At 41.3% G+C, this 19543-nt stretch overlaps 1 protein-coding gene across 3 annotated transcripts in view; it reads right to left on the reverse strand.

The window, feature by feature from the left end:
* Positions 1 to 1546: 1546 nt before the first annotated feature.
* The window catches only part of DIXDC1 (DIX domain containing 1), a 62634-nt gene continuing 44637 nt past the window's right edge, over positions 1547 to 19543 (reverse strand). For all 3 annotated transcript variants that reach the window (XM_081100475.1, XM_081100477.1, XM_081100476.1), the window contains 9 exons: positions 18346 to 18399; positions 17776 to 17868; positions 17625 to 17696; positions 15967 to 16056; positions 15462 to 15623; positions 14882 to 14948; positions 7122 to 7227; positions 5555 to 5663; positions 1547 to 3725 (listed from right to left, as the gene is read on the reverse strand). In XM_081100475.1, coding sequence (XP_080956601.1) covers positions 3645 to 3725; positions 5555 to 5663; positions 7122 to 7227; positions 14882 to 14948; positions 15462 to 15623; positions 15967 to 16056; positions 17625 to 17696; positions 17776 to 17868; positions 18346 to 18399 — 834 coding nt within the window. In that variant the 3' untranslated portion in view covers positions 1547 to 3644. The remainder of the gene's footprint in view (positions 3726 to 5554; positions 5664 to 7121; positions 7228 to 14881; positions 14949 to 15461; positions 15624 to 15966; positions 16057 to 17624; positions 17697 to 17775; positions 17869 to 18345; positions 18400 to 19543) is intronic.

Consider the following 19543-nt stretch of genomic DNA (forward strand, 5'->3'; position numbering starts at 1 on the left):
TTCTGGTCAAGGGCATGTACCTGGGTTGCGGGCATATCCCCAGCGGGGGATGTGCAGGAGGCAGCTGATCGATGTTTATCTCTCATCGATGTTTCTAACTCTCTATCTCTCTCCCTTCCTCTCTGTAAAAAGTCAATAAAATATATTAAAAAAAAAAAAAAAGGAAAACTCAAAACTCTAAAAAGGTTTGCACTCTTGGGTTCTTATTTGTTTGCATATTTTTATATAGTTTCAAAATAAGTGCTAAATCAATGAATTCTTTTTTATAATAATCTGTTTTGTGCTTACATTGGAAATACCAATAGTAAAATATCTGTAGCAATAAAGTAGTCCTTATCTCCATTACTCAAGTAATGAGTAAACATGCTACCAGGGAGATCACTTGAGGAAATTTACTTGCACTAAATGTAAATTGCTTTTTGATTACTTTCAGTCAATAAACACAAGTGAAAATGATTAATAGTATTTGGTTTGCAAAGTCCATTTTATTCATAGTTTGGTGGTGTTGTTTTTTTAAATTAGTTCACAGATCTGGTATATACAGGCGGTTAAAACTGGTTATCACTTTGATAATCAGAAGCCTCTGGTATAACCATGGTCTTTATGAAAACATATTGTAAAACAGGGAATACATGGTAATCTCTTTGAAAGCAATGGTTGCAAACATCGTGTTTCTAAGAAAATATAATTTTACATATATATTTTAAGCAAGCTATACCTCTTAACATAAATTCAGACAATAGAAGTGTGCAATCATAATGTTTATTTTATAGGAAAAAATGAAAATTATTGTGACCTAAATTCTTTTAAGTAATTTAGAGTCCTCTTGGATTAGATGTAGAGCATAAGATATTTTCCCTAATTTACAACCATCCTGGTCAAAAAGAGCTGAAAAGTTGGTCAATAAGTAGGGTTGTTGTTTTCAAGTGAGTTTAACCTGAATTATTTAGGTACAAATTGTAAAGTGTTCCACTTTCAGCTAATTAGGGAACTGACTAAGCCCATTATTTTGTTTTTAAATGAAAACTTTTAAAGGAATTAAGTTTTTGAATAGACTAGATTGTATAAGAGGATCATTTAAAAAAATCTATCAGGATATAAAATTTATTTTATGAACTCTATAAACATTCTAGTTCCTTAGATTTCTCAAAGAAAGAGAACTTCAGCAGTCACAGGATGGGCTGCCCCACACAAAAGCCGCTAGGGGACAAGACTCGAGTAAGTCAAGAGACCTCCTGGAGTACAGCCACAGTATATCCAAAAGGGACTATTCCCACCAGCATGAATCAATGCACACTCCTCCCCAGAAGGCTTCTCTCTCTCTAGAAACTGGAATGAAGATTACCAACTCATTTTACACAAGAATTATTGGGTGACATCCTGTAACGGAGGTGCTTAGTGTATATTAGATCGATGAGCTAAAGGGAAAAAATTATCTCATTTTCTCCCCTGAACTCAACTTCTGCTTTCTATGGGGGTACTAGGGCCATGCAGCTCCTTTTCCAAAGGACATAGAGATAAAAAACAAAAAAGCTAGAGAATTTTGAAATTTTTATCTGATTTAATTTTCTCTGAAAAGGAAATTCTACATGATGGTAAGAATGTTTGCTGAAAGAAAACTGACAAGTACAAACTGATTTAAGAGACAGACACTCAAGGTAAATTGTACTGTAAATACAGTAATGAATTTTGGCCTGATAACCCTCATGCTGTCTTATAGCAAAACACTAAAATCCATGCAACAGACAAATTAGTGACATTAGGACTTTTTCTCCAGACTTTCTGGGGGGAAAATAAACTGAAAATATACCAGAGTGCTTTCATAATGAATTATTCTTACTTATGACTGACTTTCCCAAGTTTTGACAGTCATTTCTGATGAGAAATCATCCTTCAATAGAAGACCCAGTAAACATACATGAAGACATCAGGTGTCTTTTGATCTGTCTGCTAGAAGAACTATCAAATAGATTATGTAAAACTACCTCCACAACAATGACAGGTAGAACTGGAACAGGAGTTATCATTAGTATGCTTGTAATAAAATAAAGCTCATTCGGAAAACACTAGGGCTGATAAGAAGAGCCCATATAAAAGCTACTGGGTTCTCCAGACAATGGACACAGTATACAGAACGTGAGAATATACAGAACTCACACTCATTATAAAAATAGACATGGTTCTCAGACAAAAAAAGCAAATGAGTACAAAAGAATTCTCCAAACACATCTTTATAAAACAACCAAATGTCATCCTAGAGCTCCAATGAGTGAGTAGTCTGTTGAAATGGCAGAAAAGGGAAGATGAACGAGAGACAGACAGGTCAGGAACCCAGAACTGACCTGCCCAACTCTCCTGGTTGGCAGTGTACATTGGTGGTCACAGGCAGACTGCTTTTGGAGGGCAAACATTTCTCTCCCCCCACCCCCCCTCTCTCATGATGGCTGGTTGATAGTGTTTGAATGAATGAGAAAACCCAAGTTATTGAGTAATCTCTAGAAATTTAACTATTTTAACTTTACACTTGACAATGTTACACATGAGAAAGGATTCTAGGTCTTTTCACCCAGAATCAGCCCTGCCATTTACAAATCATGCTCCATGCCCCATGGTTTCTATTGTGCCCTAAAGGATCAGCCTAGACTAAATATATAAAAAAATAACTCTGGCCTTGAACTAAAGAAGGGCAGATCAGTAACTCATGCTCAATACTTCATAAACCGCAAATACTGAAATTAATGGTCTGTCTCCTTTTAATTGCAAAGGAGATGCCATGAGCTAAAGGAAGTCATGAGAGAAAGTAAGTCAAGAAGATATGGGTAGCAGCACCTTTCCATACCCGCCTGGATTTTTAAGGAGACTTTCACTCCTTATTCCTTTCAAATATAAAATTCATCAGTTGGAAGGGAAAAAAATGGCTCTAAAGTTGAAGAGTCCCCAGAGAAAACTAGCAGTACATGGACTATGCCCTGTGGGCTAAAGGACAAGTTGCAGAACCAGTTAAGACACAAGAGGCAGCCCGAGGTCTTACTTAATTATGGTTTTAGCACAGTATAGCACAAATATGGGCAGCCCTTTTTCCATCCAACTAACAATTCAGTACCATCCATGTCCAATCCAAAAGATTCCTGACGAGTGGCTTTCATCTTTGGTACCACCCCATGAGTTATTCTTGGTTTGTAATAGCTGCAAAGAAGCAAAAAAGCTGGTATTTTTGCCTTGTCTGTGAGTACAATTGCTGGACTCTGATTGCTGCAACCACTGAGGCCAATTGAAATAACACAGCAGAGTGATGCATCCAATTCCCAGGTTCCAGATAGTAGCAGCCATGCCCCTACAGGAGCAAGATCGTCCATCCTATTGGTTAAGGCCTTCGGTTTGTTGTCCTCAGAGTAGAATAAAATACTGTGTTCCCACGGACAAGGAACTCCAGATGAATTCACGGTCTACATTTGGACAGGGATTTTAAGTACCACATACATCAGGCACAGAAACGACTGGCCTGTGGCTGTCACACTTGGAGAAGCTTCTATTTTGGCAGCACAAACTAGAAACTTTCTAGGGTATTCTAGTTTTAGTTCTCGTTCCTGAGTGAAGCAGCCAGGGCATGCCAAGTTCCACCAGCCCAAATCCAATACTTAGAATTAATTCTCCCCATGGTCTTCTTCTACCCAGGCTACAATTTTCCCTTCCCATCCAGGGATGGCATCATCATCATGGAAAACCTGGAGAAAGAAAAAAAGCCGTAATGAAAAAAGAACACTAAGATAGGAAGTCTCACTAAACAACTGCTGCTGATAAAAATGAGACCTCAAATATAAAGGATAAGAAAGCATAGAGGACCTGGCCACCAGTGCTTCTCAGTGGTTAGAGTGTTGACCTGCACACCAAAGGGTCATTGGTTTGATCTCAGTCAAGGGCACGTACCTGGGTTGCAGGTTTGACCCCAAGCCTGGTCGGGATGCATGCGGAGGCAACAAATCGGTGTCTCTCACTTCAATGTCTGTCTGTTTCCCTCCCTCCCTCCTTCCCTCCCACCCCCCTCTCTAAAAATCCATGGAAAAGATATCCTCAGGTGAGGAATAACAAAAAAAAAAGTATAGAGGAAAGCTTTGAGTTTAAGAGTTAGAGTCTATGTCCATTTGGTTTTGTCCCTAAAGTTATAATGGGTAAAAAAAAATTTATATATATAACTAGAGGCCTGGTGCACGAGATTCATGCACTCGGGGGTGGGGGGGTAGGGGGTGTCCCTCAGCCCAGCCTGCACCCTCTCGCAGTCAGGGAGCTGTCAGTTAGTCAGACATCCTTAGCACTGCTGCGGAGGTGGGAGAGGCTCCCCCACCACCTCTGCTGCGCTCATCAGCCATGAGCCTGGCTTCTGGCTGAGCAGTGCTCCCCCTGTGGGAGCACACTGACCACCAGGGGGCAGTTCCTGCATTGAGTATCAGCCCCCGGTGGTCAGTGCACATCATAGCGACCGGTGGTTCCGCTGTTCGGTTGATTTGCATATTAGCCTTTTATTACTTAGTCTTAGTTCCATATGTATAAAATGGTAAGAGCATCCCTAACACTACCTTGCTCATAGAAATGTAAGAATTCATAAATTAGGAGCCATATAGTACATTGGGCTTCTTAGGAGAAAGCAACAGTATAAACATTAAAACAAGAATGGGGAAAAAATTGGTCAGAAAGACCAATCTTAACATGTTTGCATGCAGTTCTTTTCACTCATTCATTCATTCATTCAATTCATTTACTAAGCCACTAATAGAACAGGGTTATTAAAACACTTCAGCGAGGCCCTAGCAAGTTTTGCTCAGTGGATAGAGCATCGGCCTGCAAACTGAAGGGTCCCAGGTTGGATTCCAGTCAAGGACACATGCCCAAGTTGCGGGCTCAACCCCTAGTAGGGGGCGTGCAGAAGGCAGCCGATCAATGATTCTCTCTCATCATTGATGTTTCTATCTCTCCCTCTGCCTATCTGAAATCAATAAAAATATATTTTAAAAAACCAAAACATTTCAGTGAGGAACTATTTACAAAATAAAATACTGGCTTTCTCACCCCTCTTCATTCTAAAACTACAATGAAAGCACTTACAATATTCCATAACCTAGAACTCTTTTCCACAAAAAAGTCTATTTTTAGCAGATGGACTATAAAGAGAAGCATAGGCTACGAAAATAATCAAGGCATTAAGAGTAAGTACAGTTAACTCTAAGAGGAAAGTTTTCTAAGATTTGACTACAGATACAAAAAGGACCCCAAAGCCAAGCTTTTGTTCAATCGAAGGTCCTTTATTTTTCTTAAAATAAAAATTCTATACAAGTTTGGTCAAACTAAGTCCTTGAAGTAAAGCAGCTATCAGCTTCTTGGGCCACTCCTTGACCTTGACCTTTTCAGTCTAGAGTAGTCAGACTGGTCAGAGGCTTTGGGACGTTCCTCTGACCTGGTTAGGGAACTCAGGTACTTCTGGATACTAGTCCTTGAGTAGAAGGCTTTGGGGTTAAGGAACGACCAATAATACCACCCAGACTCCCCAGGAACACTGTACCTCCTCTTTAACAGTGCCGAACTCAGGATCCAGCGCTTTGAAGTGATACCGGTGATTCCCTTCTCGGTCAATAGCTGCTTTAAAATCCTTCAATGTCACCTCCCCCAACCTGCAACAAATAGAGCTCTAAAATAGACTGTTTACCAACAGGTTGGAAAGATAAGGCTAGCTTTAAACCCAGGCCCCTGCCAAAGTCTCTTGAGGCAGAAATAGTTTGGTTTTGTTAGGTCACTGCCCCTGATAACCCAGATGATTCTACAGAGCAGAGGTAAGGGAGCCAGTCACCAATAGGGAATAAAAATGGCATTACAAACGGGGTGATCTGAGAATTTAAAATAGATTTATTCAGCAACAGCCAAATCACTCTCTTCCTTTTCTCTGGATAAAAGACATAAGGTCTCTGAAATGTAATTTGTTGAACTCCCTTCTAACCCAGACCAAGTAAAAGCAGACTCTTTAAGAAAGAGAAATCCTCACTTTCATATCTGAGAAACTACTTTTCCCAGTAGTTGGTTCCACAGCTTAAATATCTTATTTAACCTTAGAAGGGAGTATATTGGCCCAGTGTTTGCAGTTTCTTTTAATATGATTTCTCAAAAACGGTAGTTGTAGTAATCAAATAGTAACAAAGATCAATGATAGCAATCCATGGCTATCAGCAGGAACTATTTTGAGCACTTAAACTATTTTCCTAACTTGAAGCCTATTTGCATATCAAGATTGGAAGCATAGTTGTTGTGTGTGTGGGCGAAAGGGGCCACATGCTGACCTGACCAGCTCAGGGGAGGCCTGCATGGCGGTCTTGCAAACTCAGAGACCTAAAGTCATCACAAAGGATGGTCTGAAATAAACTTTGACTAAAAGCAGTGATGGTGGGCAGTTACGTCCTAGGCCAGTATCTTCACTGACAAGGTCAGCCTTTACCGTAACTGAGCCTATCTGTCTTTTTGCATCTGTGATAACACACCCTTGAAATGTCTGGGTAACTTGTGACTTCCCTGTATTTGGACCCCTTGGGGCACAAACTAATGTGCTGGGCGCCAGGACAGAGACCACAAATTCCTTCATCATCATGTTAATTGTTCCTGCACCCACCTAAGTATGTGTCCATCATTTTACTTTTTGTCCAATCCCAGGGGTTTCCCTGCTTTGCTTTATCCCTCCTCCTTAATCTATCACCAATGAATTTCATGTAACCCACCTACGTCCCTCCTTTGATTGGAATGTATAAATACAAATGTAACCCCGCCCTTCTCTGGAGCACTATCTCAATTCGTTGAGGTTCTGCTTCCCAGCATATGTCGACAATTTGGCTCAAATAAACTCACCAAAAATTCTTTACAGGTTTCAATGTTTTTTTATGTTAACATGTGTGTGCCTAGCAGATCATGACTTGTCCCTTGTAATGCCCCTGGTAAAACTGAAACTAGAATCGCTATGTCCTGTGCTCTCCTCACCTCACCATACAGCTTCTCAAACACCTCTTAGCTGGTTAGATGGATGGGCAGTAACTAATGATTCTGCCTTCCTGCCCTTTTAAAAAGAGAAATAGATCCAAGAATCTTACCTCTTTGGTATATTGACCATGAAGGGTGTAAGTGACCGGTCAGTGAAATACAGCACTTTAGTGCAGGTGCTGCTGACAGTTGGAGAGCTCTGTGAGTGAGGCAACGCTGCAATCAGAGAGACTGTGGTCAGAACATTCAACTTGCAACCACCCACCCCTCATTTCCAGGTTTATTAAATGTCCCAGGAGGACGGCAGGGGGGTGGGGAAGAGATTAACCAAAGAATTTATATGCACATATGCATAACTATGGACAGACAGCAAGTGAAGGCCTGGGGGGAGGGAAGGGTAAAGGGGGAGAGGGGTTAATGGGGAAAAAGGGGACATCTGTAAAACTTTCAACAATAAAGATAAAATTTTTTAAAAATGTCCCAGGAGGATGAAGCTGCCTGAGGTCACAGTACATTCTTTTTTCCACACCCTTGCCAAACACCAAGTCCACAGGGTGTGACCCACAGGAAGTCGCCACTAGGGCCACAAAGACAGGAAGTGCTTTGGATATGGACACTACCACAAAGACCATCATTTCTTATCCATTCTAGGTATTTCTAGCAGGGAAATAGCAACTGTTGTGCAGGTATTGTTGCTAAGAGTCAAAAGAGGCCAGAGAAGCCAGCCACATTCCAGCGAGGGCAGAATGGACACATAGCAGGAGCTGCAGACACTGCCAACACTCACATTTTGGAGGTCTGTGGTAGAGAATGCTCATGCAATTCATGAAATGAGAAATGAGTTGGAACAAGAACCACAGGAGCAAAATAACCTTAGAAACTCAGATGCCAAGGGAGCCTCATGCTTCCAGTCTAAGACAATCTACCTTATCCCTTAGCTACAGAGGATCTATATGTGTTGGCCCATGGTTTTTAACTCAGTTCTCTTGATCTACATCTTGTCTCTAGCTTTGTATAGGTACTTACGTAAAATTTTTATTTAGTTTTAAAATAAATTTGTATTTTTTTAGAATTTTTAAAAATTGATTTTAGAGGGGTGGGGGAGAGAGAAACATCAATGTGAGAGAGAAACACTGATTGGTAGGTTCCCTGACCAGAATGAACCACAACCTGGGTATGTGCCCTGACTGGGAATAGAACCCAATGACAATGACATTTCAACCAACTGACCCACACCAACCAGGACTGGAAACTTTTTTATTAATGAGTACTTGTGATTATGACTTTAAAAGAACAGGAGGAAAGACCAATCAGAAACTCTTATCATAAGGACCAAAAAATAATAAAGTGTCATTAAAATCTGTCCTGTGCCCTAGCCAGTGTTCAGTGGTTAGAGCATCAGCCGGCACACCAAAGGGTCATGAGTTCGATTCTGGTCAAGGGCACATACCTGGGTTTCAGGTTGGATCCCTGCCCTGGTCAGGGCATGTGTGGGAGACAACTGATTGATGTGTCTCTCTCACGTTGATGCCTGTCCACCTACCCTCTTCCCCTCCCTCTCTTCCACTCTCTCTCAAAAAAAGAAAAAAATCAATGGAAAAATATATCCTCAGGTGAGATTAAAATTAAAAAATCTGTCCTGCAATTCCATCTACATATATTTTCTTCTTAACTTTTTCTAGACATTGATCCCATTCAAAATGGCAGCCACAGGAGAGCATTTCTAGGAAGGGGTTTCAAACAAAGGAGAGTGTGAGGGAAGAATTAATACAGGGGAAGAAAGACAAGGGAACATTCATTCTTTGTATAGCAATCACAGTCAGTTTTCAGAATTTTTCTTCAAAGAATGCCAGTTATTAAAACTATATGCCAAGATGCTCTGTGGACTCTAGCACCTAAAACAGTCACTTTAATCACTAAATTTTATTATTGATTGATTGATTCATTCATTCAAAAAACATTTATTGTACACTTACCATGTGCTAAATTTCGAGAATATAGAATCAACCATATGTGGTCTCTGACCTCAAAGAGTTTACAGTCTAGTATGGATGACAAATATGGATATAAATAATTACACTGAAATCAGACTTGTGCAAACTGCACAGAAGGACTGAAGATGGAGTGGTTAATTCCACCTGGAAGAGATCAGAAGGCCCCATAAAGCACTTAAAAAAATCATCAGATAGAGAAGTCGAAAAGGGCATTCCAAGAGGGAAGGATACATGTATGTGCATGGAATGTGATCATGTATTTTAAAAATTAAAAGTTAACTAGTAAGTCTGGACAGATCACAAGGACTCTGCCAGCATAAAACATTTAGATATTAGTCGTAAGCTCTGGGGAGATACTGAAAAAGAGTGACATAATCAGACAGTAGGAAGGCCAATCTAGCAACAAAGTAAAGTATGAGTTGGTTGGGAGAAACTAAAAACCAGTCATCCCATTAACAGGCAATTAAAAATCTGAAAGATGAGGAAGGGCAAGATGGAGTCAGAGAAGGAATGGATTTGAGGAACCTTTATCTTTTATTTTTCTAAATATATTTTTATTGATTTCAGGAAGGAAGGGAGAGGGAGAGGTAGAAACATCAATGATGTGAGAGAACCATTGATTGGCTGCCTCCTGCACGCCCCCTACTGGGGCTCAAGCATATGCCCTTGATGGGAATCAAACCCAGGGACCCTTCAAATCCGAAGCTCTATCCACTGAACCAAACCGGCTAAGGCAGATTTGAGGGACTTTTAGAAGGGAAAAGTCTTGGTACTTGGGATACAGTTGGATGTTGGGGGTAAAAGGGAAGTACAATCTGGGGGGAAAAGATGCATGGCAGTATTCCACTGTGTAAATGTACCACATCTTCCTTATCCATTCATCCACTAATGTGCACTGGGGCTGTTTCCAGATCTTGGCTATTGTAAATAACATGGCAGTGAACATAGGGGTGCATGTAATCTTTCTGACTACGTGGCTGTAAAGAAGGAGGAACTCTGTGACAGCTTGGATGGACATGGAGATGATTATGCTAAGCAAAATAAGCCCGTCAGAGAAAGACAAATACCATATGATCTCATATGTGGAATCTAATGAACAAAATAGGACCAGAGCATGGATACATGGAACGGACTGGCAGATCTCAGAGCGGAGGGGGAACGGAAGAGATTAGCCCAAGAACATATATGCATATATGCATAGCCCATGGATGTAGACAATGTGGCGAAGGCTGGGGGAGAGGGGTGAAAGAGGGTAGAGGTGGGGGAAATGGAGGACATCTGTAAGTCTGTCAACAATAAAAAAAAAAAAGATGCATGACAGTACTATTAACTAATATAGGGATAGGGAGGTGAGTTATGTCATACTTTAAAATGTTTATTGGTTGCCTTTATGTATCAAATACTAGAGATGCAAAAATAAATTAGATCCAATCCCCATCTTTAAGGAGCTCAAAGTCTAGTGGGGTGAAATAGCAAAACAATTACAATATAATAAAATGTGAAAATAATATTGCTATGTACTGAATCCTGCCCTTCCCAAATTCATATGTTGAAACCATAAACCCTAGTGTGATGGTATTACAGACAGTATCTTTAAGGATGGATTAAAGTTAAGGGACGTTGTAAGAGTGGAGCCCTGACCCCATAGAACTGGTGCCTTTATAAGACGAGGAACAGACATCAGAACTCTCTCTCCACCATGTGAGGACACAGCAAGAAGGTAGCCATCTGCAAGCCAGGAAGAGAGCTCTCCCTCACCAAAACCTGGCCATGCTGGCACCCTGATCTTAGAGAACTGTGAGAAAATAAACTCCTGTTTTTTAAGTCACCCAGTCCATGGTGTTTTGTTATACAGCCCAAGTTAACACAAATGTTATGACACATTCTGGGTGAATTTCAAGGAAAGGGTAATCATGAAGTCAAATGCCACACAGAGGCCTAGTAACTAAAAACAGGTTTAGTAACTAGGTCATCGATGACTTAGAGAGCAGTTTCAGTTGATTAGTAAAGAAGACGGAGTTGGATTACAGACTTTCCCCGTGAAAACGAGAGTAATGAGGGAGAGCAAGCCTTACACAACATTAAATCATGTTAAAATAATTGTTACTTCAGTGTGAAATTACTATGAAAAGCATGTACAAAAAGCTCAAATAAAAGACCCCAAAACAAAACTGTGTGTGTGTGTGTATGTGTGTGTGTGTGTAAATTTAACACATAACTTTAAAAGGCATCACAAATCAATTTTAGTTTTTAAGTTCATGATCATTTGGAGTTAATTTTTGTATACGGCATAAGGTATGTGTCAAGACTGTTTTTAGCCGAAACTGGTTTGGCTCAGTGGATAGAGCCGACGCCTGCGGACTGAAGGGTCCCAGGTTCGATTCTGGTCAAGGGCATGTACCTTGGTTGCGGGCACATCCCCAGTAGGAGATGTGCAGGAGGCGGCTGATCGATGTTTCTCTCTCATCGATGTTTCTAACTATCTCTCTCCCTTCCTCTCTGTAAAAAACCAATAAAATATATATTTAAAAAAAAAAAAAAAGACTGTTTTTATATGGGTCTCTAATTACTCCAGGACCATGTGTTGAAAAGCCTATCCTTCTGTGTTGTATTTTTTTTTTCTGGTTGGGTAACCTAAACCTTCATTCCTTTTGCCATTGACTAGCCCTTTCACAGCTACTGAAAATCTACTGGCCAAATATTTCTGAACTCTCTGTTTTGTTCCACTAATCTATGTGTCTATGCATTCACCTATACTGTACTAACTTTTTAGTTTTGAAATCAGATAGTGTGGTCATCCAAATACTTTGTTCATCTTTCTCAACTTTTTCTGTATGGCTATTCCTTTTTTTAAAAAAAAAAAAATTCCTTATTGTTAAAAGTATTACATATGTTACCTTCCCCCCCCCATTAACCCCCTCCAGCCTGTGTGGCTATTTTAATCCCTTTATTATTCCATATGCATTTTAGAATCAGCTTGTTTATATCTACAAAAGGGTTTTTATTGGAATATGATTGAAGCTATAAATTATTTGGGGAGAATGGATCATCTTAACAATATTGAGTATTCTAATCAAGAAACATGGTATATCTTCCCATTTCTTTTTATATTCTTTGATTTATTTCATCTGTGTTCTATAGTTTTCTTTTTTAAAATATATTTTTATTGATTTCAGAGAGGATGGGAAAGGGAGAGAGAGATAGAAACATCAATGATGAGAGAGAACCATTAATCAGCTGCCTCCTGCACGCCCACAGTGGGGATCGAGCCCGCAATCCGTGCATGTGCCCTGACTAGGAATCAACCTGTGACCTCCTGGTTCATAGGTCGATGCTCAACCACAGAGCTATGCCAGCTGGGCTGTGTTCTATAGTTTTCAACATAGAAACATTGCACATATTTTATAAGATTGGTTGGTACCTATGTATTTAATGCTTTTTGGTCCTACTATAAGTGGTACTTAAATTTTTTTTCTATTTCCAAGTATTCATTGCTAGTATATAGAAGTACAGTTGTGTCCGGTAACCTTGCTAAACTCATTTCTTTTTTTCTTTTTTCTTTTTTTCACGTCAGACAGGTAATGTGCCAAAGGTGTAACAAGGGTCGTGGGAGGCACATCTCACACAGCAGCGTGAACACCCAATCATCACGCTTATGAACTACAAAAGGATCCCAAACTCATTTATTTAAAAATATATATAATATATATATATATATATATATATATATATATATATATATATTATTTCAGAGAGAGAGGGAGAAATAGAAATATCAATGAGAGAGAATCATTGATTGGTTGCCTCTCACACACCCCCTACCAGGGATGGAGCTCAAAACCCCAGCACATGCCCTGACCCATAATCAAACCGTGACCTCCTGGTTCATAGGTTGATGTTCAACCACTGAACTACAGAGGCCGGGCTAACCTCATTTCTTAGTTTTAGTAGCTTTATTATAGATTATTTGGGATATGCCCTATAGACAATCATGTCATACAAACAGAGCAGTTTTGCATCTTCTTTTCAAATCTCTATGCCTTTTCTTTCTTTTCCTGCATCTATGTTCATCAGAGATACTGTTTGGAATTAGAGTAAAATAAAATGTGTTAGGAAATGTTGCTTCTCTTATTTTCTGGAAGAGTTGGTATGAAATTGTATTATTTTTTTCTTAAGTGACTCTATCAGACTCTGGAGTTTTCCTTGATGGATGGAACATCTTAAACTACAAATTCAATTTTATTATAACTATAAACCTATTCAGCTTACCTATTTCCTCTTGAGTAAATTTTGGTAGTTTGTGTCTTTCCAGGAATTTATACATTTCATCAAAGTTGTCAAAATTATGGGCATAAAGTTGTTTGTTCCTTAGTATGCGTGTAATATCTGTAAAATCTATAGTGTTGTTCTCTCTTTCATTTCTAATGGTAATTTGTGCCTTTCCTTTTTTTCCTTGGGCAGTCTGGCTATAGTTTTATCCATTTTATTATACTTTTCAAAGGACCAGTTTTCTGTTTGGTTTTGTTCTAATTTTCGGATTTCAATGTCATGGATTTCTATTCTTATATTTAATAGTTCCTTCCTTCTGCTTCCTTTGGGTTTATTTTACTCTTCTTTTTCATATTCCCCTATTTTAAATGATATCTTAGTATGGTTTTTAAAAAATATATATTTTTATTGATTTCATTTTAAAATATATTTTTTTTTATTGATTTCAGAGAGGAAGGAAGAGGAAGAGATAGAAACATCAATGATGAGAAAGACTCATTGATCATCGGCCTCCTGCATGCCCCCCACTGGGGAGCCCACAACTTAAGCATGTGCCCTGACTGCAAATCGAACTGTGACCTCCTGCTTCATAGGTCAAGACTCAACCACTGAGCCACGCTGGCCAAGGTTTCATGTTTCTTTTTTATTGTTAATATTTTTCCATTGATCTTTTATAAAGAGTGGAAGAGAGAGGGAAGGATAGTGAGAAACATCAATGTGAGAGAAACACATCAATTGGTTGCCTCCTGCATGCAGGAGAAGCCTGCAACCAAGGTATGTGCCCTTGACAGAAATCGAACCCAGACCCTATGGTCTGCAGGCCAACGCTCTAACCATTAAGAAACACTGGCCAGGACATACTTTAGGTTTTGTTTATTATTATTTTCTTAATTGCATATGTGAAATACAAAACTGGTTATGGTTAGCTTTATACTATTTGGTTTTTGAAAATTATTTACATACTTTTAGATTGGGTCTGGGTAAACTATAAAAGATAAGAAAATGTGAACGTTATTAAATCAAAAGGTAAGATACAGAGTAAAATAGAAATTATGAGGCAGGGTAGATTTCCAACATGTTGGAATGAATAGGGGGGGAAATGTAATGAGTAGGCATAGAGCAGGTAAAAAATAATACCTAGCCATGACCACTAGATGGCGCAACGATTTTGCAGGACTTAAACCGAATGACATAATAAGCAATCAAAGTTTTAAGGAAAATCCTCCCCAAAATCAAGCTTATTGGTGCAAGAAAGAACTGGAATTTTCTGTGCTACTTGGGTTGTAGGATGATTTGTGTGTGTTTCTGTTGTCTTAAATGTTGTTTTATTTGGTATAAATGTTTTAAGCTTATAGTATTTCCCAAAGATATTTTAGCCTTTCTGAGTCAACAGAACAGCACCCTGCACATGGTTAAATGGTACTTGAAGTGATAGGGCTGATGATGATGGTATCTTCACAGTCCTAGAAATAACTCGATACTAACTAGTACTGCTCCAGAAACAACACATTGTAAAAGTGAAATTATATAAAAAAATTCGATCCACAAAATACTAACGTCTGATCTAATATTCTAGGAGACCTTACTGAGCAATAATGAGCACTTACTGGAATTAGGGGGCCAGGACTCCCGGTATTCACTACCTGCTTGAGTTCTGGGTGACTTGCCCCGAACCTGGAGAGCCACACAAAAATCACAAGAATTATGATCAACGGCAGAACTTAACCAAAAAATTTAAATTTTAAAAGTGTGCCTAAAATATACTCGTTCTACCATTTGCCTAAAATATACATCTTCTTCCACAGTGTATAAAACTGTACATATTTATTCTAACAATAATGCACATTTATAAAAGGCTTTCTAATTTTCAAGCATTTCCCATATATTGCCTCATCTGATGCGAGCTCATTCAGGGGAGAAGGGGAAGGGAAATAAGCAGTAAAGAGAGAGCTGTGGGGCCAAGCACCACAATTCCCCCGACAGTTAAACAGTTGCTAGGAGTGAGGGTTATCATGAACTCCCTCCCTGGATTGTCAAACCATGATGAAAAGGAAAACCAAAGAGAAAAGCAACTGCAACCTCCAGCAGGGTCTCATCCTTTAGCACTGCCTTCCTCTAGACTAAAATGGATAAAGTTAAGCTTCGTTGGGAGCTTGCCTAAGAGAAACAGCAGAGAACGAGGATTACCCTTTTTTCTTGCTTCTTCTGGGTCTCCATGACATGCAGGCGCTCCATGAGGCTGGAGATGCCCTGCTCCAGGCTGTCGATGGTGTGGTGCTGAGGGTCGTGGCCGCTGAAGCTGTTGCGCAGGCTGCGGAGAGCATCGCGCACGAGCTGCAGGTCGCTGGTCTGTGGGCGAGAGGGAGGTGCTGCTGGCATGCTGCAGGGTCATGTCATTAACCATATCCTGGCCACTGGGCTTAAGAAGACATAGGGGAGAAATTTCCAGGATAGATCTTTTATTTTTGAGGGAGGAGGTGTGGATTATAGGAAATGGTCCTCCACAGAAGCAGGCCTACTGTTTCCCACCAATTCTTCATTTCGGGGAACAAGTGCCTCAGATCTTCACACACCCAACAGATGCAAGAATAGGGAAGTGGGATACAAAAGGCGAGCCCACTGGTGATGGCTAAGATGCTCTTCTGGTTTCAGCTGGAAGTGGCAGGTCTGCACTCAGATCTTAAGAACTTACCCCTCTAGGAGTGATGGAAGCAGCTCCTTTTCCTGCCGCCGGAGGGAGAAAACCATTGCTTTGAGAGCTGTGACTGTTGTAATTGGTCACCTACAGCAGCAAGAAGAAATGATGCTTGTTGTGAGAGAATTCCAAACCAAGATGTCCTGTCTTACTTTTCTTCTTTACATTCGTCACTTCCTGACATAGTTTATAATTATATAATTATATACCTGTTTCATATCTCTATTAGAATATACAGGGATTTTTTCCCCTTTGTTCACCACTGCATCCCCTGTACTTGACCCTTCACAGGCACTGTTGAATGTGGAATAAACAAAAGGGAAACCTCAGCTGGGAAGCCCCCAACCTAGACTCTGCCTGGCCACTGGAGGGCCTGAGAATGCTGCTACAGCACCTCTGGCCTTTGCTTCAGTCATTTAAAAATAAAAACAATGACATAACTTTCCTTCCTTCCTTCCTTCCTTCTCCCTTTCTTTTTGAAATATCTTTTTATTGATTTCAGAGAGAGAGGAAGGGAGAGAAAGAGAGGGATAGAAACATCAATATTAAGAATCATTGATGCCCTAACCCAGTGGTTCTCAACCTTCTGGCCCTTTAAATACAGTTCCTCATGTTGTGACCCAACCATAAAATTATTTACGTTGCTACTTCATAACTGTAATGTTGCTACTGTGATGAATCGTAATGTAAATATCTGATATGCAGGATGGTCTTAGGCGACCCTGTGAAAGGGTCGTTCGACTGCCAAAGGGGTCGGGACCCACAGGTTGAGAACCGCTCCCCTAACCGGTCTGGCTCAGTGGATAGAGCCTTGGCCTACAGACTGAAGGGTCCCAGGTTCGATTCTGGTCAAGGGCATGTACCTTGGTTGCGGGCACATTCCCAGTAGGAGGTGTGCAGGAGGCAGCTGATTGATGTTTCTAACTCTCTATCCCTCTCCTTTCCTCTGTGTAAAAATTCAATAAAACTTAAAACTTAAAAAAAAAACTAAAAAAAAAGAATCATTGATCAGCTGCCTCCTGCACGCCCCCTACTGGGAATCGAACCAGTAACCCGGGCATGTGCCCTGACTGGGAATTGAACTGTGACGTCCTGGTTCATGGGTCGATGCTCAACTGCCGAGCCACACCACCACGTAATGACTAACTTTTCTTGATCCTGATTCTGAGCCAGGTGGATCTACCAGGGCTATGTTTAGTCATCTACCGGGATTATTATTTTTTTTAATTTAAACTCTTTATTATTGAAAGTATTATAGATGTCTCCTTTTCCCCCCATTCACCTCTCCCCAGACACTCCCACCCCCCATACCTGGGTTATTTTATGTATTCTTCATAATGGCAGAGAGGGCCACTATTATTTCCATTTTCCAGATGAGCCTTATTTCTAAGGTTCAGAAGCAAGTAAATTAAAGTCACACAATGGTCAAAAGTGGTAAAGATGTACCAATGTTACACCAATAAAGTTAATTTTAACAAGTGGTAAAGATGTATCTGAAACCAGATTTTCTTATCCTGGAATCTGTATTCATAACCCCCTCACCAAATAACCTCCTAAAAAACTGACCTATGGCCTTGGTTCCGTCCTGATTCAGAAACAAAACCCCCCTCTTTGCCCTTGTAAATGTGGGAGGGAGACCCCGAGTTGGAGGTTACCTCATCTGCTTCTCTTTTCATACAGTGAGCCAAAAGGACATCTTTGTGTTCTAGCTCCCGCTCTAGATCCACCTGCAACCAGAGACTAAGTCAGGAAAGCATTTCTTCAGGCCACAGGGACAGGAAAGTCAGTGGCTGAAGATGTCCCCACCTGCTGGTAACTGGCCTCGGAGAGTTTCCGGAGTGCTTCCTCCAGCTTGGCCTGGTGATGCTGAAGCAGGCGGTCCTTCTGCCCCAGCTCCTTCTGCAGTAGAGAGAGAGCTTTCAGATGTGGCAAAGTCAAGAACATCGAACAGTTCACCCCTTGCTGTGCAACTTCCATCGGAGGAAAGCGGAGCCTTGGGGGAACGGTGCTTTCCTCAAGCTACAGCCCACACCACACACACCACAGCAGTCTTGCACAGCGCAAAGGATTCTTGGGAGGGTAAGGAGAAAGGGAACTACTGTTCGCAGAAGGACCACTACATGCTATCCATGCTGGTTAGATAGAAAGGTTAGGACTAATCTGGAGTTTCCACACTCCTAGTTCTGTGCTCCTTCCCCTAGCCATGCTCTCCACCTTCAGGGTTAGGGTGAGTGCATCAAGGGAACACAGAAAGGATTTCCCTGCCAAAAGCAAGGATGAGCAGAGTACTTAAGTGCTCTTTGAACAACAGCAACATGGGCTGTTCATAAGACAAGGTCAGGTGGAAATTATTTCCAAACTGACGTTCATTCTTACTTTATATTCTCCCAAGAGCCGGTTCCTCTCATCTAGCTTCCTCTGCAGATCCACCTGCAAGAAGGATAAGAAAGAATTAATGGAGGAGAAACTAAGATGGCGGCATAGATAAACACCGGGAAATAGTCGCCCCACACAACAATTGAAAATTAGCCCAAAGGACGGAGCAAACATCGTCCAAAACAACAGGAAGGCTGGCTGAGTGTAATTTCTACAACTAGAAGAAAAGAAAAGCACGCTGAGAGCCAGAGGAGCTGCGGAGGCTGAGTGCAGAGGTACGCGGCGGCTCGCGCGCGCGGAAAGGGGGTGGCACCTGAGGACGCGGCTGTCTTTTTGAATCACAAGCTCCCGACTGCTCTGAACTCCGGTTCTGGGAAGTCTCTGGGGACCCAGGACTCATACGGGCAGAGGCTGCTCTCAGGCGGCAGCGGGCGAACTTGGGGACAGATTTCCCTCGGAGGTGCTTGCAGCCATTGCCGGGACACTGAGACGCGCGACTCCGGGCGCGGAGAATCAGCCATAGCTTCTTTCCCCGCCCTTTTGACTCCCTGAGACCCCGCCCCACCCGGGCTGCGGCAGAGGCTTTTGCATGTGAATGCCCCAGAACTTTGCAACCTGATAATTACCTAACTGCAGCCGGGCCAGCCAGACCCGGAACTTCCAAGAGAAGGCCCAAGGCCCCGCAGCGGCTTGCATTGCTTCACAGCTGAGCCTCTTCGTAGTTCCTGCTGTGTGGCCTCAGGCAGGGGCTGAATTAGCACCTCCTTAGATACAGGAGCCACTGTACCCAGTGGTCAGAGGGGGTCCATTCTCCCACTTCAGACACAGCTGCTTCCCACAGCCAATTGGCCTGGAGGTCAATTCCTCCCAGTGATCCTACAACAAGCGAGGCACCAAGAGTGCACCAAGAGTGTCCACCCCAGGTAACTGGGGAGGCTGAGCCACTGGGCCCTACAGGACACCTGGCGCGCAGGCCACTCTATCAACACAGGGAAGCAGCCAAAATGCGGAGACAAAGAAACAGGTCACAATTGGCAGAAACGGAGGAGGCCAGACGACTGGATATAGAGTTCAAGGCCACGTTTATAAGGTTTGTCAAGAATTTTATGGAAACCGCCGATAAATTTAATGAATCCCTCAAGGAGTATGGTGAGACCATGGAGGTCATGAAAAAGGACCAATTAGAAATTATGCATAC

This window comes from Myotis nattereri, assembly GCF_964212035.1.
Source record: "Myotis nattereri genome assembly, chromosome: 9".
Classification (NCBI taxonomy): Eukaryota; Metazoa; Chordata; class Mammalia; order Chiroptera; family Vespertilionidae; genus Myotis; species Myotis nattereri.